A 26,310-nucleotide genomic window follows, 5' to 3' on the forward strand; every position below is an offset into this window, starting at 1 on the left:
AGAAGACACAAAATTACCAAAAAAGATTTTTTTTAAAAAAAAGACACAATTATTAAAAAAGACACAAAATTACCAAAAAAGTAATTAAAGGGACCTTCCACACACAACACGGTAAAGTGCCATTCATATAAAACTCACATTAAACTTTCATATCAAGGTGGGGGCCACAAAATATCATCACGAGGGCCACAATTGGCCCGCGGGCCGCCAGTTTGAGACCCCTGACTTAAAGCTTTACATTTTAGGGTAAAGACTGGATTAAATGTTGAATTAAGGTTCAGGACACAAATGTTAGTCAATATAATGTGATGTAAACTCACCGTGTGTGTGTGTGTGTGTGTGTGTGTGTCCAGGTATTACTAACGTTATGGGGACATATATCTGAGTACACCCTGCCATTGTGGGGACTCACCTGCCTTAGGGGGACAAAATACATAAAGCATTACATTTTAGGGTAAAGACTGGATTTAATGTTTGAGGCTAGTAAAGGTCAGATAAAGTCTCAGAGAAATGGATGTAAGTCAATGTGAACTCACTGTGTGTGTGTGTGTGTGTGCGTGTGTGTGTGTGTGTGTGTGTGCAGGACTTCTTCAGTAAGTCGGACCCGTTCCTGGAGATCTACCGGCTGAACGATGACGCCACGCTGCAGCTCGTCTACAGGACCGAGGTCACGCTTCTTTTATTTAAATAAAGAAATACGAACCGATCAGAAAAAAAGATGTTCTTAAACATTAATCAGTTAATAATCAGTTGATCCACCTGGCCCTAGTTGCTAGGCTACCAGTTATAAATGTTATAAATGTTATAAATGTTATAAATGTTTTAAAGTATTTAAATAAAGTGACAGTTTGATGTTTTCTCTCAGACGGTGATGAACAATCTGAACCCCGTCTGGAAAACATTCAAAGTTTCTCTGAACTCGCTCTGCAGCGGAGACCACGAACGCAAGCTGCAGGTACACACACACACACACACACAGACACACACACAGACACACACACACACACACACACACACACACACACACACACACACGCACAGACACACACACAGACACAGACACACAGACACACACACACACACAGACACACACACACACACACACACACACAGACACAGACACAGACACACACACACACACACACACACACACACACACACACACAGACACACACACGCACACGCACACGCACACACACACACACACACACAGACACACACACACAGACACACACACACGCACACACACAAACACACACACACACACACAGTTTACAGCGAATTCTATTCTATTGTTTTTACAGAATGACAGTTTTCCGTCTCGATGTTCTGAACCTCATCAAGTTCTTAAAATGTGAAGAAAAACAAACAAAACTGTAAAAACATTGATCTATTTTTTAAGCTTTACTGAAGTTCAATAACACAAACAAAACACAATTTAATATTAATAATTTCAGTTGGATCGAATTTATTAATTTGGACAAAAAACACATTTTAAATACACAGAATTTATTTAACAATAATCACATAAACTCTGATAACTGAAAGAGGTCGACTCCATCAGTGATAGACACAAATGTTTCTATAAATATAATACTTCATTGAAACAAGTAGAACTCACAAAATATATCAAATATTTAGAGTTTGTAAGAAAAGTCTCATATTGAAACATTAATAATTAATCTGCTGATGATTTTAACTCTCACTACAAATCTCACATCAACAACAGCAACATCTGATATGAAACATGTCTCATATGAAACATGTTTCATATGAATCATGTTCCATATGAGACATGTTTCCAGAGTCTGCTGGTTCCTGAAGTCATTAGGACGTTTCATCTGTGGAGCTCGTTCATCACGTCCTGTCAGCGGCCCTTTAATGAGCCGGGGGCCGCGGGTTGGGCCCCGGCAGCAGAGACGAGGTCATCGACCTGAAGCTAAAAACAGCCTCAGCAGCAGCAGGAAGTCAGGGACGCTCCACGTCCCTCTGCAGGCGGGACGTCCTGACAACGTCCTGACAACGCCCTGACAACGTCCTCACAACGTCCTGACAATGCCCTGACAACGTCCTGATAACGTCCTCACAACTCCCTGACAAAGTCCTCACAACGCCCTGACAATGCCCTGACAACGTCCTGACAACGCCCTGACAACGTCCTGACAACACCCTGACAACGTCCTGACAACGTCCTGATAACGTCCTGACAACGCCCTCACAACGTCCTCACAACGCCCTGACAATGTCCTGGCAACGTCCTAACAACGCCCTGATAACGTCCTCACAACTCCCTGACAACGTCCTCACAACGCCCTGACAACATCCTGACAACGCCCTGACAACGCCCTGACAACGTCCTGACAACGCCCTGACAACTTCCTGACAACGTCCTGATAACGTCCTCACAACTCCCTGACAACGTCCTCACAACGCCCTGACAACGCCCTGACAACGTCCTGACAACGTCCTGACAACGTCCTCACAACGTCCTCACAACGTCCTGACAATGTCCTGATAATGTCCTGACAACGTTCTGACAACGTCCTGAGAACGTCCTGACAACGTCCTTATAACGTCCTGACAACGTCCTGATAACGTCCTGATAACGTCCTGACAACGTCCTGATAACGTCCTGACAACGTCCTGATAACGTCCTCACAACGTCCTCACAACGCCCTGACAACGCCCTGACAACGTCCTGACTACGTCCTCACAATGTCCTGACAACGTCCTGATAACATCCTCACAACGTCCTGACAACGTCCTCACAACGTCCTCACAACGTCCTGACAACGTCCTCACAATGTCCTGACAACGTCCTGATAATGTCCTGACAACATCCTCACAACGTCCTGACAACGTCCTCACAATGCCCTGACAACGTCCTGACAACGTCCTGATAACGTCCTGATAACGTCCTGACAACGTCCTGATAACGTCCTGACAACGTCCTGATAACGTCCTCACAACGTCCTCACAACGCCCTGACAACGTCCTGACTACGTCCTCACAACGCCCTGACAACGTCCTCACAACGCCCTGACAACGTCCTGACAACGTCCTGACAACGTCCCGACCACGAGGTGGTTCTGAAGAGACCACCTCATGTGAAGAAGACGCTTTAACTGAATCTCCACAGTTTAACAAGTAAAAGCTACAAAGTGGATGAAAGCTGAAGATTTCACTGATTCCCATTAGAGACGTTCTGTCATCTTTAATTTTACAATAACAGTTATTAACAAATAACAACAACAATAGCAACAGTGTTGGAATGGACAGGACTACATAGAGTATAGGGACCTGGTAAAAAACACGTAAAGACACTTAAAGACCTTTAAAGATGTGTAAGGATGTTTCAGCGTCTTTTAGACGACGCTTAAAGAAGTTGAAAGAACTTTAAAACGTATAAAAAAATGTTTAAAACGTGTAAAGACACTTAAAGACCTTTAAAGACGAATAAAGATAAATAAAGACGTTTAAAGACGTGTAAAGTCTCCTCTGACTCATCCATAATTTACTTTTGACTGATTTATGATTTTAGTTTTATTGTGTAGCTCCTAAATAGGTCAAACTTGATGCTTTTATTGTGAAGGAAACCCTGCTTTTTTAGTCTCCTGCAGCAGAAACAAAAACACGAGTCTTTCTCTGCATGAAAACATATTTGTAAACACTGTTTTATTATTTTGTTTCCTGGCCTGCAGTCCTCCTCCTCTTCTTCTTCTTCTTCTTCTTCTTCTCCTGTTTGTTGGCTCTTCGCTGCGTGTCTTTCCTCATGACGAGCTGCAGCTGAGGATCAGACGACAGTTTAACCTGCAGCAGCAGAAGCTGGAGGAGGTTTAGAGTTGTCGTTTAAAAACCTGCAGTGAATGTTTCAAGACAAATAAAAGGAGAAAGATGAAGAAATGCAGGAATATTCCCTTAATAACAAGCTGCTGTCAGCTGATAGGTGACTGGGAGGTTCTTTTATCTGTTGGAGCAGTTAGTGTCTGAAGGGTTAATACTCCAATCACAACATGTTCCATTTCATTCACTATACTGTCCTGATCTGAATAATATGGAATATCTGAAACACACACACACACACACACACACACACACACACTGGTCCAGGCTCCGTCTTCCTCTGGTCTAATTGGCGTCTTGACTCCAGTCGACCCTAACGAGGGAGTCGCCTCCTTCACTGGATCCCTCCTCCTCCTCCTCCTCCTCTTCTCTCAGTTACATTTTAATATGCTACATTTATGTGACATTTAAAGACGTTTAAAGACATTTGGAGACATTTTAAGACACTTCAAGATGTTTAAAGACGTTTAAAGACGTTTAAAGACGTTTAAAGACGTTTTAAGATGTTTCAAGGCGTATAATACGGAAGCCCTAAACGTCCATGCATTCATATATTTTTCCCCCTCCGTTTTCTCGTGATAACGAGATAATTTCATTTGTTTTCTCAAGATCTCAAGAAAATTATCCCGTGATCTCATTTTCCCGAGATAACAAGATAATTTTCTCGAGATCTTCAGAAAACAAAACTTTGTTTTCCCAGGATAACGATATAATTATTTGAAATCTTGAGAAAACAAAACAATAGTGTAGCCAGTAATGGGCCCGCCCTTTAACTCACTGGCCCACCAGCCAAGTTTGATAAAAACATATTTTGTAATAAAAAAAATATAAAAAGAAGAAAGGAAATAAATGTATAATTGTATTTGTAACCCTGGAGCTCTGTGTTGTGTTGTTCATGATGATGATGATGATGATGATGGAGGGTGGAGGAGGGACCAGTCGGACTCGGTGGTCCTTATATTACGCCTCGGACCGCGTCGGGCTTTATTTCTCACAACGGCTGCAGCTCAACCTGAAACAGTAGCAGTAAACAGTACCAGTAAACAGTACCAGTAAACAGTAGCAGTAAACAGTAGCAGTAAACAGTAGCAGTAAACAGTAGCAGTAAACACTGGGAGACAACAGGAAGTCTGAAGGCCGGTGTTGTGTCCTTACTGGTTTCCACACTAACTGGTTGATCTGCACAGTTTCTGTTAGGCGTGAGCTGTCCGTGGTGCTGAAACAACAATCACCGTTAGTGAGAGGACTGTGTCTGATGCAGGTCTATGTTATGCTGTACGTTAACACCACGAGAAAACAGAGGGAAAAATATATGAATGCATGGCTGTTTAGGGCTTCCATAGTATAAAGACGTTTAAGGACATTTAAAGACGTTTAAAGATGCTTTAAATCATATTAAGACACATTAAGGACGTAGAAACACTGGTGTTGTAGTCGGTCTTGTCGGGGACAGAAGACACCATGTCCATGTTTCACATTCCAAGAATTTATGGGCGACATAAAGGAGAAACTGTATGTTTTTATATACACGAGGGAGAAATGCTCCTCTGACTCACAGCTCAGGATTTATTACACACACACACCACACACACACACACACACACACAGTAAATGGCCCACTTGCTGACAGAAACTCCTTCATGAATATATGAAAATAAAATCACCAGACTGAATGAAAACTGGAGCACGAGAGTGTGTGTGTGTGTGTGTGTGTGTGTGTGTGTGTAGTGTGTGTGTGTGTGTGTGTGTGTGTGTGTGTGTAGATTCATGAGCTGGTGGTCTTCCCTGTCAGGGTTCTTCTTCACGTCCTCCGATCTTTTTTTCATGAACTGTCAAACCGTCCTGATTCAGTCCTGCTCTGATTTATTCACCCTGCTGGTTCCTCTGGTTCCACTGGTTCCTCTGGTTCCTGTGGTTCCACTGGGAGGACCTGTCATGTGGACAGAGGGTCCAGCAGGAATCTTTCACTGAGGGTCTACATGTCTTCATTTTTAGTTCTTAACTAAAACTATGGAAGTTTCACATTAATACTAAAAATGTCTCCTTGCATCAAATAACAAGCAAACTGAAAAGATAAAAATCTGGCAAAAAAAGGTTCCCAACATTTATAGTCAAATAACAGTAAATAACCATCAGTTATTTTACTGATATTCTCTTTAAAAATCCAGATAATATTCAGTTAATATGTTACGGTTTGTACAAGGAGCACTGAAAATAATTGGAGTGACATTTAAAAAAGCTCGGCAAGTTTTTCCACACAGAAAGTGTTTGTAATCTTAACTCAGGCTGATTGTAAGTAATATTTATTTAATAGAACCACTTTTTTTTAAATTAAAATACACAAAGGAAAGGAAGGAAGAGAAGCTGACGACTGTGATCTCATAAATAAGAATTTAACCATGTTTTTGGTTGGAAAGAGGAGATAAATTTAGTTTATTTGGATATCAAGATGTCAGGATAAAATGCTTTTTTAAGGTCTAGATAAACTGCACCAACTACCTGCAGAAAGTTTTTGATATTTGAAGCAGAAAGCAGCTGCTACAGAAACCAAACTGACTCATTATTAATTATAAACTGTATCATCACTGATTTCTCCTGTTTGTATCAAGCTGTTGATCTCTCAGTTGCCAATCCGATTGATTAATTGAACTGAGTTTTTTTTCTCTGTGTACTAAACGTGTTTATAACTGTTCAGCAGTCGTACATTTACCCGTCCCTGTGCAGTTCTCAGTGGGAAGCTGAATGAATGAATGAGTCTATTTTCAGTCTGCAGAACCTGAATTCATTCACAGCGTCTGAACAGAAAACAGACTTTTATTTCTCGTGTTCTCGTCTAATTAGAGACGAAACAAACTGCTGCTGGTTTCAGACTGACTGATAATCACTGTAATCACTTAATGAATCTGTGTTTGTGTGTTTGTGTGTTTGTGTGTCCTCAGTGCACCGTGTGGGACTGGGACTCCAACGGGAAACACGACTACATCGGAGAGTTTGAGGCCTCGTTCACCGAGATGAGAGGAGCCATCGACGGACGGCAGGTAGACAACACCTTCAGAACTACAGTTTAAATGTTCAGAACTACAGTTTAAATGTTCAGAACTACAGTTTAAACCTTCAGAACTACAGTTTAAACCTTCAGAACTACAGTTTAAATGTTCACAACTACAGTTTAAACATTCAGAACTACAGTTTAAATGTTCAGAACTACAGTTTAAATGTTCAGAACTACAGTTTAAATGTTCAGAACTAGAGTTTAAACATCCAGAACTACAGTTTAAATGTTCAGAACTACAGTTTAAACGTCCAGAACTACAGTTTAAACATCCAGAACTACAGTTTAAATGTTCAGAACTACAGTTTAAACGTCCAGAACTACAGTTTAAACGTCCAGAACTACAGTTTAAACGTTCAGAACTACAGTTTAAATGTTTAGAACGAGAACAAAAACTAGAACAAAAAACATGAAATGACCAAAAAATACACAAAATGCCCCCAGAAATATGTAAAATTAACAAAAAATATGTTTAATGACCAAAAAGACACAAAATGCCCCCAAGAAAGACACAATATGACCAAAAAAGATGTAAAAATGACCAAAAGAAGTACACAAAATGGCCAAAAAAAGACATAATGCCCCCAAAAAAGACTTCAAATGACCATGAAAGACACAAAATGCCCCAAACAAGATGTAAAATAACAATATATAAAATGACCAAAACAGTTACAAAGTTTTAAAAAAGATGTAAAATTACCCCCAAAATTATGTACAGTTACTAAAAGACTGATTTTGGTGATTTTTGGTCTTTTTTTCTGTAATTAAGATCAGACATTAACTGTCTCCCATCAGGTCAGTGTTGGTGCCCCGTGCGAGGCCAAAGGTCAGCATGTGATTCAAACATCTCTTAACTTCCTGCATCAGGTTTTTACTGAACTATGTCACTTCCTGTAGTCACGTCATCCTCCTAACTACTTCAATGGGAGCTGCGATAGAGACTCTCATAGGAGTCTATGGGAGCTGCGGTAGAGACTCTGAGGGTCGGATCAGATTCTGGTGTCTGCATTGACCGTGATGTGAAAGTGTGGAATCATGTTATTTGTATGCAGATTTGTGTTTTTGTAGCAAACACATTTTATTCCCCCCTCTCTGTTTGTTCTGCTTGTTTGTCTCATTGTGTCTCTTTGCTTGTATGGAGATAAGATAATCCTTTATTGATCCCCAGAGGGGATTCAGTTGTTGCAGCAGCACAAATAAATACAGACACACAGAGAAAGTGAGAAAAGAAATAATAAGAAATGCATGAAACTAAAATCAGACGTACTGGAATACTTTACGGGTATTTTGTTCCTTAAAGCTGAACCAGCAGCAGACGACTCAGATTTATTTTCTTCACACTCGCTGCTTCTCTTCCATCCTGCTGCTTCGTGCTGCTGCTGGTTCTCACATCTCTTCTTCCTTTGGTTCCACTTTGTTCTCACCTGCAGAGAACCGACTCTGAGAACCCAGAACCCCGTTTAGAGGAGCAGAGCTCTTGTTGCATGGTGTGTTCACTTGTGTGTAAAAAAGGATGGGTTAAATGCAGAGGTTGGATTTTACATCTTTTTTTTTGTTGGTATTTTGGGGGTAATTTACATCTTTTTTTGTCATTTTGTGTCTTTTTGTGGTTGTTTTACATCTTTTTTTGTCATTTTGTATCCTTTTTTTGGTCTTGTTTCTGTCTTTTTTGTGTGTTCTACGTCTTGTGCAGTCCAATTACGTCTTTTTTGTTCATTTTACGTCTTTTTTTGGTAATTTTATGTCTTTGTTTGGTAATTTTATATATTTTTTCTGTGATTTAGAATCTTTTTGGTCATCTTATGTCTTTTTTTGAGTTTGTTTGAGGTTCACAGCAGCAGAAACCAGACGACCGTCAGACAAACAGAGTTCCTTTAGAGAACAGACAGATCAGAGAGATGATCCCTGTTTGAATCACAGGGTTTAATTTTGTTTCCACATGATAAATTTACAGTAGGGCTCCCCACTGCTTTGTTTTCTAGTCTGGAAGTCATGAAGAAGTCTGGATTTGGGGCTTTTGGAGACTCCAGAGGGTTAATGAGGAACTTGTTGGTTCTGACTGGTGATCGTGGACTCAGCAGAGTCCAGCTGATCGTTGATTTGGTCATTATTATTTAATAAATCCTAAACTGTATTCAGTCGTTTTGAGTATTAAAAACCAAGTCTAAAACAAAAAGATCTCCTCTGGGCTGCATCCTGCTGCTGTCAAACCCAGAATAAAGTCTCGTTGTGCATCAGTCCAACTTCTCAAGGGTCAGATTTTAGTGAACTCAGCCAATTATTAATGCATCCTGCTGTACAACCTGCAGAAAAGCTGCCAGAGAGAACCCAACGTGCACATTAACGATGAGCAGCAGCAGCAGCAGCACAATCATTAAAAACCTGTATATCATATTTATATTGTGACCAGATGTAAAGAGTCGACAGGTGGACTAATTATGAAACATACGGATGGTTCGGGTGGAGGAGAGGATCAATAACCTGCTCAGCATCCAGAGGAATAAACGCAGCGTTTACCTGCTCCACTGTTGGATTATTTTCATTTAAACGCTTCAGGTTAATGAAGGGGAACGTCTCTGATGAGGAGACAGCTGAGAGGAGTCTGTGTGCAGCCGTGAGTTGTCATCTTCGGGGAGTTTCCAGAGAAAAACAGTCAACCTGAGCGCCGCTAACGCCGAGCGCTTTAATTAGCGTGCGCCTGGTCTCCGTCTCGTCCTGACAGCCGCGTCTTCATTAGCGCCGCCGTCCCGGTAATTACAAGACGAGCGTCTGTCTGCGGCCTCGGAGCTCTGTTTGTTTTTAGAGGGTGGCCACGCTGCTAATTGGCACTTTCATGGAGTCCTGGAGCTGCAGGACCAGACGGAGAACAGGTTGTTCCTCCTTTAACCTCCTCGGGTTAAACTCTGCTGCTGGCGACGGTTTGTTGGCGGCGCAGCGAGAGGCGAGGTGACGGCGGTCAAACGGTCTCTGACTGAGACACTCAACGGTTTAATTTAATGAACTCCAGACTGTTTACTGCAGCAGAGACACGACAGACGAACACGGTAACAATCTCCCACTGATGATTCTCCACATTAAGGGAACATCCTCTCTCAGCCGTCTGTTCTCCGAAGAACTCTGTTTTATCTGATGGTCGTCTGGTTCCTGCTGCTTTGAGCGCTCAAACCAACTCTGGTGGAGCAAAGAAGAACTCTGCTCCGGGACATAAAGATGAAAAATGACCAAAAGAATGACATAAGATGATCAAAAAAAGATGTAAAATCATCACAAAAAAAGACGTAAAATGAACAAAAAAGATGTAATACACCACAAAAAGACGTAAAACACACAAAATAAAGGACAGGAAATGACCAAGAAAACAATGCAAAATGACCAAAAAGTAGGGATGTCCCGATCAGGTGTTTTTCCCCCCGAGTCCGAGTCATTTGATTTTGAGTATCTGCCGATACCGAGTCCCGATCCGATACTTATATAATACATTTAAAAAATGAAGAGCTTAGGGCTTATTGACATGCAGCCTGCAGTAAAATTACATCATGCTGAATATACATATATTGATCCCTGATCGGGACATAATGTCTGATTCTGATCGAGTCTGAAACCACGTGATCGGGACATCCCTACCAAAAAGGTCAAATTAACAAAAAAGACGTCTTGACCTGCAGTTCAATAGAGGAACTAAACCTTAAATGTTCATTGAACAGCTCTTCTCCAAAGTCACTGAAGTTTTTTAACAAATAATAGTTTTAACACTTCAGTTACAGCTAAGCTAAGCTAAGCTAAGCTAAATGTCCCTATCCTTCAGAATACAGTTTGATGATCTCATATTTTTGCAGAGCTTGAATAACAGGTCAGGAGAGGCTGAATCAGTGGTGAGACGGACTGTGAGTGGGCTAGAAAGGTCAGAAATATCATCTTTTGTTTCACTGCGGACATCGTGATATGCTGTTAAAGCAGAACAACAAACAATCACAAAGAAATGTAAGAAAGGACTTACTAAGACATGGAATACTTTACGGGTATTTTATAGCTTAAAGCTGAACTAGATGCTGCTGCTGTTGTTCTCACATAGGACACCAAAGCTGTTCTCCTCTCATTTTATGTCTTTTCTTTTGTAATTTTTGTCTTTTTGTGGTCATATTACATGTTTGGTTGTTTATTTTGTGTCTTTTTTTGGTCAATTTATGTATTTTTTTTTTGCTAATTTTATGATTTTTTAAATTCATTTTATGTATTTATTTGGTTGTTTCACTTCTTTTGTGCTCATATTAAGTATTTTTTAAATTCATTTTACATCTCTTTTGTTCATTTTGTGTCCTTTTTTGTTCATTTGAATTTTTATTTTTGGTCATTTTACATCTGTTGTGGTGATATTACATCTTTTTTTGGTCATTTTATGTATTTATTTGGTTGTTTGACGTCTTTTGTGCTCATGTTATGTCTTTTTTCATTCATTTTAGATCTCTTTTGGTAATTTTACGTCTTTTTTGGTCATTTTACGCCTTTTTTTGTGTTCTTGTGTTCTTCAGATCTGACAAAGCATCAGTTCAGACTGTTTCCACATCAGCATCATGTTTGAGTTATTTCAGCTCCTTTAGATCCGTTTACTCACATTAAATCACTGATAAATCTCTTTATTTATCTGTGTGATGTCTGTAGCAGCAGTCATCCAGACACAGCTCCTGCAGGAGATGAAACTCCTCCTGATAATGTTAAAGCTCCAGAGCAGAAGAAGGATTATTTGACAGGTGGAAGGTGACAGAAAATAAAGGTGTGACTGTTTATATCTTGCTTTAGTCTCATGAATAAATGTGAAGCTGCAGTCAGACTTCAGTGTGACCCACATGTTTGATTTATCCTCCTGCCTCCTGATTGGCTGCAGCCGGCCCGTCTGTGGTGACATTAGGACCAGGAGGTGTTTTATCTGGAAACAGGAGCAGAAACAATGAGAGCAGCGAGCCGGCGGGCGGGGAACTCCCCCGCTCCGCTTCATCGCCTCTCGTTTTATTTATCGCCCTGCTCTCCGGCTGACAGGCAGCTCCTGGCCGGCAGCTCGGAAACACGAGTCCCTGGGAGGCGGAGCCTCCGGGGAGCTCCCCGCCAGCCTCCATCCATCTCACCGACACAGATGGAGAGAGAAGAGTCTCTCCACGGCTCCATGTCACAGAGTCAGAGGGACCTCGGAGGGCTCGTTGGGCTGAAGGATGGTCTTATAGCTGCCAGAGGGTCTGTGGTTAACAAAAGACTGTTTCCCTCTGAGTCTGCTGCACAAAGTCAAATCACACCTGACTGATGATGTCGTTATCAGACTACATATCATCACTTCATACTTCTTGGTTGTTTCATGTCTTTTTTGATCATATTACGCAGTTTTTTGGCCTTTTTACGTAATTTTCTGTCATTTTTTGGGTCATGTTGTGTCTTTTTTTTACCTTTCACCACATTTTTTTGTTCATTTTATGTGTTTTTTGGTTGTTCTCACTTTTTTTTTTGGTCTAATTGGACAAAACAGTTCTTGATTTAATTTAATTTTGTGGACACAAAATCAGTTCAAATATTAATAGCAACATATTGTATCAATACTCACCAATATGCAAAATGATTAAAATCGCAATAATATCGTATCGTATAGTATCGGGATAATGTTGTATCAACAACCAACTAAATCGTGTATCATTTGTTTTTACTGCAATGTGATTGATATGGGCTAGCGTTAGCGGGCGATCGATATCTTGCTAGCGTTAGCAGGCGATCGATAGCGTGCTAAAGTTAGTGGTCGATCGATAGCGTGCTAACGTTAGCGGCCGATCGATAGCGTGCTAACATTAGCGGCCGATCGATAGCGCGCTAACATTAGCGCCCGATCGATAGCGTGCTACCATTAGCGCCCGATCGATAGCGTGCTACCGTTAGCTGGCCGATCAAGATCAAGTATAGGGATAAAACCATATCATGACTCAAGTGTCAAGATAAAATCGTATCGTGACTCTAGTATCGGGATAAAATCGTATCGTGGGGCCGATATGTTGATTCATACCTCTGGTATTTACCCAGTGCTCAGCAACTGAAATATTTAAGATCTACAACAGTTTAATAAAAACCCTCCCTGTTCCATTTTTACTTGACTTGAGAAAATTCTCCTCTACCTTGCCTGGTGTTTGGTTCTTCTGTGTTTTACAGAGAATGTTACCAGAATATAATCCAGTGTGTCTCCAGTCTGCAGCCTGTAACTGCTGCTGCTCTTTAATGGTCTGGGATCTCTGAGGACCGAGAGATTATTCAGAGATAAACAGTGTGAATCTCGTCACGCCTCTCTGCTTTAAAACTCTAATATGATCTGAAATATTATCCCACCGACCGGCTCCGCCAACCTACAGACACACTGACTGATGGAGGCTTTTAATCTGAAACCACCTACGACAGGATGTTTGTTTTCTGTCATCGTTAAACAGCTGATCGGCTCCTCAGACAGAGACAGATTACCACACACACACACACACACACACACTCTCTCTCTCTCTGAGGGCAGGATCAGTGTGTTACCTGCAGCAGCAGCTGTTTGTGTCTGTAAATGTTCATGTATCAGCTGTTTGTGTCTGTAAATGTTCATGTATCAGCTGTTTGTGTCTGTAAATGTTCATGTATCAGCTGTTTGTGTCTGTAAACGTTCATGTATCAGCTGTTTGTGTCTGTAAATGTTCATGTATCAGCTGTTTGGCGTCCAGCTGAGCGCTGACAGCCAATCACAGTCTGCAGGTGGGTCTGGTCTCTGTCATGGTTCTGGTTCTGGTTCTGGTTCAGGATCAGCTCAGCCCTCTTCAGCCCCTGTTTTTTGTTCATTTCATATCTTTTTTAGTCAATTTATGTTGTTTCGAAAAATAATAATTTTCCGTCATTTTTGGTCACTTTACGTCTTTTTTGGTCAATTTACGCAATTTAAAAATAAATAATTTTACATCTTTTTTGGTCACTTTACGTCTTTTTTGATCATTTTACATTTTGGGGTGATTTTACGTCTTTTTCAGTGACTTTATGTCATTTAAAAAATAATGTACATCTTTTTTTGGTCACTTTACATCTTTTTTTGATCACTTTTTTGGTCAATTTATGTTATTTAAAAAATAACAATTTACAGACAATTTACATTTGCAGACTTTTTTTTATCATTTTAAGTTAGAGTTTGTTGCAGCAGCAGCTGTTTGTCTCTGTAAACGTTCATGTATCAGCCAATCACAGTCCTGCAGGTGTTACTGGTCTCCAGTCCCTGTTTCATCCAGTCAGACTGACTGCTGTGAGATCTGGATGTTGAATTTGGAATATAGAGTGACTGACCTGAAGTGAAATATGACTATAAATATGATATATGACGTATATTTATATAATCTAAAGAGGAAGATGGTGTTAAAATGTGTTGCCGTCTGTCTGTCTGTGTGTTTCCAGGTGCAGTGGCCGTGCATCAATCCCAAATATAAAGTGAAGAAGAAGAACTACAAGAACTCTGGGATCGTCATTCTCAACCAGTGCAAGGTGACTGACCACTCATTCACTTTATTATTAAATTATTATTAAAAACAGCAATTCAGGCCAAACAGAATATGATTCTAACAAACAAAATGTAAACAACAAACATTGGCAGCATTAAAAGGTGTTTATTAGTTCTATTTAATTGAAAAACATTGGATTTGGAGTACCACAAGGCTCTATCCTGGGCCCATTGCTGTTAAATTGAGTATTGATGTTCGTCTCTACGCAGATGACTCTCCGCTCTTTGTAGCTGCTGATCCTGATCCTGATCCTGTAAAATTACATTATTCAGTCTAAAACAATTAATTTTTTTAGGAGAAATACTCATTTCACATGACAGAAATCCTTTTTGTAAAATTGTCCATGAGTCCCTCATCCACGACACAAAACAACGAGACGGATTGTCACATTTGACCATTTTTTTGACTTCATAAAGAACAAACGAGGGCCGCATCCTAATAACAACTTAACTGAATTTATTCATAAAGCAGTTTTCATACCGACAGAGTGCAACAACTACAAACAAACAATAAACTCAAAAATTACAGCAATAAAACAAAAAAAATTTATTGTAAAAATAAAATAAAAAATCAGTTGAACACAATAAACACATGTATTGACACACATGTTGTCGTTAACAATGTGAACATACCAACTTATACATATTCAAATAATTGAAAATAAATTTGTCATGTTTTGCACCTTAACATTTTTTTAATTTTTATTTTTTTAATATAAAGAGAATAAATGTCAAACTGCTGTTGGGTTGTTTTGATACAGATAAAATAATATTAATATTATTATATTATATTCATAATGATGATGCAGATGCTGATGGTTTATTGGTTTATTCATTTTAAGAATGTTTTTTATCTGTTTTTTTGTAGAGAAACTCCTCATGTAGTATACACAGTTACTTAAAATAATAAATTAAATAGTTTTTTTTACTTGTCAACATGAAGCAGAAAGTTACAGAAAGTGTACTTTCATATTGTGTACTGTAATATTTAGAGGCTGAAGTGAGAAAACAACTTGTCATGGTAACTTTGTGTCAGAGTCGCTCTTCATCAACAAGAATAATGTTTTTAATTCTGGATGGAAGATTCAGAGACGCTCCATAAATACGAGTCCTGACAGAGAAACTGACAGTCTGAAGATTAAAACCTTTAATGAGACTGTTTATCTGTTGTTTATCATCACACACACACACACACACACACACACACACACACACACAGAGCCAGAGACGAGCTGTGATGAGCTCATCATCCATCACTCACTCCTTCATTCACAGCAATTAGGAACCAGATGCTGAAAAATAGACTTTTTAAAGACAGTGATGGTTTGCTTTACACACACACACACACACACACACACACACACACACACACACACACACCAAGCTCCATCCTGCTGCCTCTGACCCTTAGTGTCTCTGCCTCAGCTCCCATAGACTCATATGAGAGTGTCCTCCACAGCTCCACAGCATTTTGTGTATTTTTTGGTCATTTCATGTTTTTTTGGTCATTTTTGTCTTGTTTAGGGGGCATTTTGTGTCTTTTTTAGTGATATCAGATCTATTTTTGGTCATTTTTGTTTCTTTTTTGTGTCTTTACTGACAGTCAGAATAACTAAAGTCGATTGGGTGCTCATTGGGAAGGATCGGGGATCAGATGCAGCAGGATGGATTCTTGCATCTTTATTGCACGAAATCTGACGGTCTAAAGTCGTGGTGTATGTACGCAGGTTAAAGAGAACAGACAGTCTCATCACTAACAGTCTGGTTCTTTATAGCACCAACAGGCTCCAACAATCCTGGATAGAACCGGTCCAAGAACTAGAACTGATTAAAGGGTCAGAGAGGCAGAAAGTTGTGACATGAAGAGTTTCAGATTCATCTTTTGATCCTGTTGCCTCATTGGTCAGATTAAGTGACAACACGTCTGTCTGCAGAAACACAATGACGACATGTTTCCTGGTGTCTGTTGTACAGTAACGAGGAAACCTTCAGGATCCTGCAGGTTTTAAACCTGGTTCTTCCTGCAGAGATGAAGCGTCTTGTTTTCCGGAGCTCTCTGACTGACAGACTGAACCAATTATGGCACTGAGCAGCTGACTAACCTGACATTTCCTGCCAGACGGAGCTGAACGGCGCTCAGACGGCGAGCGGGGGCGGGGAGGGGGGGGTCTGGGGAATCCTGGCGCCGACTGAGAGCTGATAACGTTTAGTGTGATGACTCTCGACTCGCAGCGAGCAGCTCGTCCACCTGACGGACAGAATGAGAGCAGCTCCACTTAATGATAATCAGCTGCTTCATAAAGAGACTCTGATCTCATTCTGTCACAGGGCCTCTGGGGGCCTCCACAGGCCCCCAGGGGCCCCCAGTCACAGGGCCGCGGGGCCCCGGGGGCCTCTGTGGGTCCCTGGGGGCCTCTGGGGGCCTCCACCACGGGGCCCACAGCCCAACACACAAACACACAGATACTGAGGAGGTCACAGAGACGAAAACAGAGATTTTACTAATGAATCAATCGTTCAACTAGTCAACTAACTGCTTTATTTTTTACGTTTGATCTGACTCGTGTGAATTTAAAAGCAAACAAACCAAACAAAAGATTTTAACATTATTATTTTTTATATTTTTTATTTTAAAAATACATTTATAATATATATATTTTTGAGTTGTTTCTTGTAGTCACTTCTTCGAAAAATATGGAAAAAATAGCAAGAAAAACTATTAAATAGAGCCTACAGTGAGTCCCTCATCCCCAATCTAAAAATAATAATAAAAAATAAAAAAAATAATAATAATAAAAACAATAAATGTTAATAATAATACATAAAACATGTAGACAAAAAAAGTGAAATGAAAATAAATAATAAAAAAAGGTTTTGTCCAGCTGGTAACAGCAGCTGTGATCTGATTGGCTGCCGTGAATGAACAGGCTGATGAAAGTGTGACATCACTCTGTTCGATGTTTCATCATTTAAAACTTTTAAAACATTAAATATTAAATATCTTCACACGTCTGTTTCATTTATTTTTTTTCCTTTTTTCTCATTTCAGATCATCAAGATGCACTCCTTCCTGGATTACATCATGGGGGGCTGTCAGATCCAGTTCACAGTGAGAGCACACACACACACACACACACACACACTCACACACACACACACACACACTCGGGTCATATTCCTGTCAGGAGGAGAGAAAAAAAGGAAAATAGGGGGTGTCTTCTGTTCTCAGAGTAATTTCTGATGTCACCATGGAAACGGTAACCACGGCGACGCAGCCTCCGACAGTGTCCCAGTTAACACACACGGTCCTCACTGGGAGCCGACCAGTTCAGCCAGTAGAACCAGTAAAACCACAAACATCAGGAACAAACTGCAAGCAGATGAAATGTTGTTTTGTCATTTCAGATGTGATAATAATAATAATAATAATAATAACTTTATTTACATAGCACCTTTTAAAAACAACAGCTTCCAGAATGCTGTGATGGTTGAATCTCAGTCATGGCGAGGTGAGGCGTCACAAAACAGTTGGACAGTCTCAGACGATTGTTTTTTAAATGAAAAGGCAGAAGGAGTCTGGAGTCTCTGATCTGAGCTGCAGGTGTAACAGTTCAGTAAAGTTGCTGTTCCTCCCAGCCAGTGCTGCTCTGTCATTGGCTAAAGATTCATCCTGACAGATATGTGGGAGGAGTCTCTGAGAGACGACCACAAACAAAAAACGTAAAAACCACATAACGGAGAGTAAAGAACAACAAGGTCCGCTAAGCCGGCTGACGGGTTAAATGAACACACGACTGTTTTCTGTTCGCCTTTTTTCGGCCGAGGCAGTTTCAGGGCCGGTTCTGAGCCAGGGCTTGTTTGGTTCACAGTTGGTTCAACTCGTGAACCAGTTTCTTTCTCGTCATTACGTCACTGCTAACGTCCTCTCAGCCAGTATAATAACAGCAGACTACATGTCTCTACATCTCATCTGCTGCTCATCTTCATCACTATCAACGCCCAAAACATTCTAAATTAACACTGGACTTAAGCTAGCCCGCTAACGCTAAGACGCTAACGCTAAGACGCTAATGCTAGCACGCTAGCTCGCCCCTATCAATCACATTGCATTTAAACGATTCACAATAATACATGTAACACGTTCTAGTTGGTATCTCTCTAATGGCACCAAGTTGGTCTTGTTGGTCCGATAGCCCCGCCCCCTGACCCGGACTAGCAGTTTGCAGTTCCAGACCAGCAGAGAGTTGGTGCTGCTGTGGAACCAGTTTTCCCGTCTGGGAGCTGGTTCTTTGGTGGTGGAGAACCAAAGAATAGTTCACAATTGGGCGCCGGCTTGGCCGAAAGGGGGTTGTGTTGAACTGAAAGTCAACATCATTAAACCAAACAGCTTCATCAAGCTTTACTACAGAACTACCTCACTTCCTGTAGTTACGTCCATTTATTTGACTTTTTGACTGTCAGGACCTTCAACAGAATGCTTTCACACACAAAACAAACATGACTGATTGTGAGGAAGGGGAGGTGTTTGGCTGTGTGAGGGAAGTGGTCGTCTGTCGTCCAGCCCGGATATTTCCAACAAGTTCTCAAAGCTAAACGACAGAAGAGGTCGTGTTTCAGTACCACAAGTTACACCATGTAGGTACGTATCACGGCTCACGGTACAACAGCGGGTTCTAAAAATAGCACACGTACGGTTTTGCAGTTGTAAAAGAGCTGCAGTTTCTGTGGATTTATGTTGTTAAACCACTGACCTAGGTTTAGGGTAGAAACCTTCCTGGTAAGGTATTACAAAAAACAGAAACCATAAGGATAACATGACTACCGCATGTTATGTAAAAAACATAAGTGACGTAAAAAAATATAAATCACGTAACGTAGCTAAATTCATTAACTTTTTTTTCACGTGGGACTCGAACCCCGATCTCCTGGGTGAACATCTGCAGTTTGTTCGACCCATCCACCACCGACCTCCAACTGAACGCAGGAATCCGCCTTCACTCAGCTGTCAACCTCAACTACGACATCAGGATGGTGGTGACAATTTACAGCGGACGTTGAAATACGTAAATATCGGGGAGAACAGGCTGTAAAAAAAACCTGACTGAAGTGTGAAGACGGGAAGTTGTTTGTTGTTTTTTGAGGGAAGTGTTTGTCTGGTTGGAGGAGCTTTGACTCATCTGATCTCGTGTTCAATCGTCCAGATCAGATATTTCAGCACATTTAAGATAATTTCACAGCAGCGAGCTCTGATCTGCAGCTGATCTGTGGATTTTGTTGGCAATCAGCAAGTAAAAAAATCCAGAGCTGAAATCATGCAAAGTGAACTCGCTGTCAACTGTTGAAAAACAGGAAAAAAAAAACAAGATAATAATAATAATAATAATAGGATGCTGCGTCTGGAACTCTGTAGTTTAACAGTAAACTGAGAGACGAGGAGCCGTTTGTGTTGTTATCAGCAGATTATCATCAGTTGACTCTAAACAAACTGAATATTTAATCATCTTAAACACTGCTGAGTGACAGGAGCGCCCCGGTGCATGCTGGGAGGAGCTGAGTCACTGACACGTCTCCTGCTGCTGACTGCTGTAAACACGCTTCCCCTCCTTCCTCCCAACGCTTCAATGTTTATCAGCAGGAAACACTTTGTTACAACCCACGGTCTGTTCCTGACTCAAAGCTGTTCAACAAGCCGGGGGCGGGGCCTCTCAGCGTCCAATCAGCTGCTTCCACTTTCTGTCTTTGTCTTTTAAAACTCTTTGTTTACTCCCTCTAAAACTGATCCATCCATCATCCATCCATCCATCCATCCATCCATCCATCCATCATCTATCCACCATCCATCCATCATCCATCCACCATCCATCCATCCAATGATCCATCCATCCATCCATCCAATGATCCATTCATCCATCCATCCATCCATCATCCATCCATCCATCCAATGATCCATCCATCATCCATCCATCCATCCAATGATCCATCCATCATCCATTCATCCATCCATCCATCCAATGATCCATTCATCCATCCATCCATCCATCATCCATCCATCCATCCAATGATCCATTCATCCATCCATCCATCCATCATCCATCCATCCATCCAATGATCCATCCATCATCCATCCATCCATCCAATGATCCATCCATCATCCATTCATCCATCCATCCATCCAATGATCCATCCATCCATCATCCATCCATCCATCCAATGATCCATCCATCCATCATCCATCCATCCATCCATCTATCCATCCAACATCCATCCATCCATCCATCCATCCATCCATCCATCCATCTATCCATCCAACATCCATCCATCCATCCACCCACCCACTGATCCATTCCATTCCATCCATCCATCTATCCATCCATCCATCCATCCATCCATTCATTCATCCACCCATCCATCCATCCATCCATCCATCCACGTGTAACGAGACATCTCAGTGTGCTGACGCTGCTCTCTGATTGGCTGTCGTGTCTCCAGGTGGCCATCGACTTCACGGCGTCCAACGGAGACCCGAGGAACAGCTGCTCGCTGCACTACATCCACCCGTTCCAGCCCAACGAGTACCTGAAGGCTCTGGTGGCGGTGGGCGAGATCTGCCAGGACTACGACAGGTAGGTCTGCAGCCAATCACAGCGCTCCATTCTGGACAGGAAACTCTGTCTTTCTTTAAATTATGGGTCTCAAACTGGCGGCCCGCGGGCCAATTGTGGCCCTTGTGACGATATTTTGTGGCCCCCACCTTGATATGAAAGTTTAATGTGAGTTTTATATGAATGGCACTTTACCGTGTTGTGTGAGGAAGGTCCCTTTAATTACTTTTTGGTAATTTAGTGTCTTTTTTAAATAATTTAGTGTCTGTTTTGGTAATTCTGTGTTTTTTTGTAATTTTGTGTCTTTTTAAAATAATTTTGTGTCTTTTTTAGTAATTCTGTTTTTTTTTTTGTCATTATATGTCTTTTTTGGTCACTTTACATCTTTTTTTGGTAATTTTATGTATTTTTTAGTAATTTTATGTATTTTTTTTACAATTTAAAAAAAATGTACGTCTTTTTAAGCTAAGCTAAATGTCTCTTTACTTCAAAACACACAACTGACGAGAAAATATAAGTTTAGAAGATGAAGAGAAATCTTTTGGCTTCAGTCGGTTCCCTTCAGGCTTCATGTCCCACGCAGGAGTTTATAATATTACTTTTTCAGAAGAAGGTTGTATTTTATTCTCTGTGAAGTTAAAATGACTCTTTGTTTTGAAGCTTTGACATTTTTCTTTCTTCAGGCCTTTTTGTATTATCTGATTTAAATGAGAAGTTTAGTTTGAGAAACAGTGTTAGAAACTCGTCCTCCAGCCATTCTTAATGTTTACATATTTTATATTTACATATATTTGCATCCGTGTGCAAGTTTCACCAAAGTTTAGTTTCCATCACACCATGTGTTCAGAGATTATTTATGACACATAATAAAAATCAGATCACACAGGCAGGAGTCATGGAAGTTCAACATTCTGGAAGTTCTCTTCTGTTCTGGTCAAGACAGGAACAGTTACAGATTCATGCAGAAATTCATGCAAATACGAGAAAATGTAATATGATAAATTGCTCAAGAGTGTGCAAAAGCCGATCATCAGTGAGATTCTCCTGCTGTGCTGCACCAGACTCCATGTAGAAAACCATCATTTTAACAGCAGAGTTCTTGTTCTTCAGACCTGAATAAGTTCAGACTGTTTCCACATCAGCATCATGTTGGAGTTATTTCAGCTCCTTTAGATTCATTTATTCACATTAAATCACTGATAAATCTCTTTATTCAGCTTCAGACTGATGTGTTAGTGCTGGACAAACCAAATGTTGAAATAAACTGTGATGAAGTGAAAACACAGTGACAGGCTCAACGTTGTGTTTAGATGTCCACGTTGCCGTGGATACGCATTGTTCTGTCTCTATGCTGATGACAGCCACCTGTCAATCAACCTCACCCTGTTTCATCATCTTTGGTCACACTAGAAAAACAACAAAACAAATCTAGGACCTTTACCAGGACCTTCAGGAGACGGAAAAGAAAGATGTGAAATTGTTAAAAAAAAAAGATGTAAAATGACCAAAAAAGACACAATTTTAAAAAGGACACAAAATTACAAAAAATATTCACAAAAAAATGATCAAAAAAGATGTAGAATTACCAAAAAAAGACACAAAAATAACCAAACAAACTTGACAAAATTACTAGAAGATACTCAAATTTATGATAAAAATACACAAAACTACCAAGTGTAGAATGTAGAATGTAGAATGACCAAGTACAACTACAAAAAATACCTAACAAAATCACAGCAGTCATCCAGACACAGCTCCTGCAGAAGGATCAGGTTATTGATCAGACATGGAGATGATCTGCAGAGCAACAGGAGGAACATTTGACACACAGACACGACAGGAAGTAACTAATGCAGCGAGCGTTTGCTTCCTGTTTGGTGTAAACGCAGTGTTATCCTCTGAGTTACAAACTGAAACAGTTTCTTGTGGTTTTACTGCTGGAAACGTCCAATAAAACCATTTTTAAATGTTTAAACAAACCGTCCGATTTTTAAATTTACAAAATATGAATCAAAGTTAATCTCCAAAACAAGAGTGTCTCCTTTCAGAATAAAAGCATCACTGATGATCAGCAGTTTTGTAGTATTCGACTGCATTTTTTCTCGGTCTTGTCTCGGTCTCGGACCAAGCGGACTCAGGATTTTATTTCAAGACCGGTCAAGCTCACAACTGTGCATTTTTGGATTTACTTGTTAATATCATTACTGTGATTTTGCGTAAATCATATTGCTTCAATTTCAACCAACACAATATCATTATAAATTGTTGTCACCGCTAACGGCTGTCACCCTGTAAAGGTCATGTGATGACAGGAAAAGATGTCAGACGACTCGTCTGGAATAAAATCTGGTTACTTGAAACACAAAGAGTTTTTGTGCACAACTACAAAAAAAGAAAACACAGCAACTTGTAAATTCTTCAAAGCAACAATAATGGAGACGGCTGGGACTGGTCTAGGTCTTGACTTGATCTACAGCAGGGGTCTCAAACTCAAATTACCTGGGGGCCGCTGGAGGCGGTATCAAAATGACCAAAAAAAGACACAAAATGATTAAAGAAGACACACAATTATTAAAGAAGTAATTAAAGGGACCTTCCACACACAACACGGTAAAGTGCCATTCATATAAAAGTCACATTAAACTTTCATATCAAGGTGGGGGCCACAAAATGTTGGTAACATGTAATTTCTGCAGTTTTTTCATGTAAGCATGCAGGTTATTTCTTGACTTCAACTCTGGTGACCAGAGCAACAGCAGAACATAAAGATAATTGTTCTGACTTTAACTTTAATTTCTTTCACTTTCTTCCCGTCACATTGTGAGCAGGTCGTAATCAGCCTGCGGGCCACGCCCCCAGCCAATCAGAGCTCATTGTGTGTGTGAATGAGCTCGTTAGCTCCTGCTGGCAGCCAATCACAGCCCAGACTCACTCTAACACTTCTTCTCTCTGTTTCTTTTCTTCCTGCAGTGATAAAATGTTCCCGGCGTTCGGCTTCGGTGCTCAGATCCCTCCTGACTACAAGGTAATGTCCCAGCATGCTCTCTGTCTGTCCCCCCCTGGGTGGGGCGGCGGGACACTCGTCCCCCTTCACCTCCCCTCCCATGATGCCGTGCGGCGCCCGGCGGGGGCTCGCCTCACATCACACGCTAACAAACGCTGATTATCTCCTCAAAGCTTCAATACTGAGACTCAAAGTTTAAAGAACGAAAAAATAAATAAAACTCATAAATAAAACTCAAATTAATAAAAGATTTCTTTGAATTTCTTTTCTGGCAGCTCATGACAAATGACAAATTTTCCACACTTTTCAGTGTGAAGTGAATGCAGCATCAGGTCACTGATTAAAGGTGTGGGGGGGGGGGGGGGGGGGGTCAGAGTGGGTCAGCTGCTGGATTAGATGTCAGCAGAGAATAAAAGAGGCTGAGGATGGAGAGATGAAGATGGATGGAGGTGAAGAGAGAGAGCGCTGCTGCTGATTTCATTGTTCAACTTTTTTTTCCTGATGAAGAGATCAAACAGACTTCCTGTATCTCCCCCCCTCCCCTCTACCCCCCCCCCCCCCCCCCCCCTCTCCAGGTCTCACACGACTTTGCGGTGAATTTTAACGAGGAGAACCCGGAGTGTGCAGGTAGGAGCTTTGATTTCCTGCTCGCTGTAAAAAAAAAAAAAGGAAAGATAAAGTGTAATATTTGATATGGAGCCTCAGGAGTCGGACTCTTTGATCAGAGAATTAGTTTGACTTTGGTGACGAGGCTTCTGGGAGTTTTATTCAGTTTCCTCCTCGTCTGTTGATTGGATCAGAGAGAGAGAGAGAGAGAGAGACAGGAGCTGAAGGTGTCTCGCCCTCTAAAGGTCACTGATCAGATCAGAGACACTTCAGCACCGACACTCTTAATTAGGACCTGTGAGCGTGTGTGTGTGTGTGTGTGTGTGTGTGTGTGTGTGTGTGTGTGAGTGAAGGGGATGGTGTTATCAATGACCTTCCAACACTGAATCACATCCCTGCTGCTGCCGCCGGGCATGCTGGGACGCCTCTAAACACATTCAGAGAGAGACGGAGTGAACTCGTCCTCCTCCAGAGAGCCGAGTCGTTCTCCTGCTGGATGTGTTTCTGCAGGAAAAGTTGGAGCCATTTTCTGTTTTAAAGGATTTAATGTTCAGGAATTTGTTGAATCCAACCAATCCTCACACGATGATTGGGATGATATCTTTAGAAAAAGTAATGCACAATTTTGGGGCGTTTTTGACTCATACCCATAAAGGGATCACAACAAAACTACTTGGTTAGGTTTAGGAGAAGATCGTGGTTTGGGTCCACCCAAACACCCAACATCCATTCATCAATCCATCCATCCATCCATCCACCCACCCACCAATCCATCCATCCATCCATCCATCCATCCACCGACTCATCCATCCATCCATCCACCCACCCATTAATCCATCCAACATCCACCCATCCATCCACCCACCCACCAATTGATCCATCCATCCATCCATCACTACTTAGTTAGGTTTAGGTGATTTGGGTTAAAATAAAAACGTTTGTCACGTGATAAACATAGTAAAGTATTGAGTTATGAACAGTAAGATAGGAGATGAATGGTGGTTTGTTTGATTTGTCCAATGAGCAGCCTGAATTTCCAGTAGTTACTTAGAAACGTGTTGGATTCTTCCTGCTACAGTCCGAGCTGACCTAATGTGTCTCCTGAAGGAGTTTGTTCATGTTTGTGCTCCCTGACCCTGTTTGATTTTCCCCGTCAGGTATCCAGGGCGTGGTGGAGGCCTACCAGGCCTGCCTCCCCAAGCTGCAGCTCTACGGCCCCACCAACATCGCCCCCATCATCCAGAAGGTCGCCAACTCCGCCTCGCAGGAGGTCCACACCAAAGAGGCAATGGTGAGAGCATCATGCACCAGGACAGGGCTGCAGGCTCATAGTCAAAAAATGTGTCTTTTACTAAATACTTTTCCTTGACCTCAATGGAAAACGACATGAGGTGAAAGAAAGATGTGGAGGAGAATCACAAGAACTTAAGTAAAGACGACCACAAGGCTCTCAGAGTATGGTCTCCAAAAGCTCCAAATAATCCAGATTTGTTGCCTCCATCCAGACTAGAAAACAAAGCAGCGTGGAGCCCTACTGTACATTTACCTCTAAAGTTCTGGCTGTAAACTCCATGAGGCCAGTTTCAGTTTGATGATGATATACCAAGTACAACTGGAGACAAGCTCAAATAGATTTAGTATCAAATGATAGAACTGGATG

At 41.1% G+C, this 26,310-nt stretch overlaps 1 protein-coding gene across 1 annotated transcript in view; it reads left to right on the forward strand.

The window, feature by feature from the left end:
• The window catches only part of cpne4a (copine IVa), a 65,436-nt gene that overhangs the window by 32,978 nt on the left and 6,148 nt on the right, over nt 1-26,310 (forward strand). Inside the window, exons 6-14 of the mRNA XM_059339955.1 lie at nt 584-667; nt 866-955; nt 6,783-6,881; nt 14,336-14,422; nt 17,488-17,547; nt 20,928-21,061; nt 24,011-24,065; nt 24,620-24,671; nt 25,808-25,941. Of these exons, the coding sequence (XP_059195938.1) occupies nt 584-667; nt 866-955; nt 6,783-6,881; nt 14,336-14,422; nt 17,488-17,547; nt 20,928-21,061; nt 24,011-24,065; nt 24,620-24,671; nt 25,808-25,941 (795 nt within the window). The remainder of the gene's footprint in view (nt 1-583; nt 668-865; nt 956-6,782; nt 6,882-14,335; nt 14,423-17,487; nt 17,548-20,927; nt 21,062-24,010; nt 24,066-24,619; nt 24,672-25,807; nt 25,942-26,310) is intronic.

Source organism: Centropristis striata, chromosome 8 (assembly GCF_030273125.1).
Source record: "Centropristis striata isolate RG_2023a ecotype Rhode Island chromosome 8, C.striata_1.0, whole genome shotgun sequence".
NCBI classification, from domain to species: domain Eukaryota; kingdom Metazoa; phylum Chordata; class Actinopteri; order Perciformes; family Serranidae; genus Centropristis; species Centropristis striata.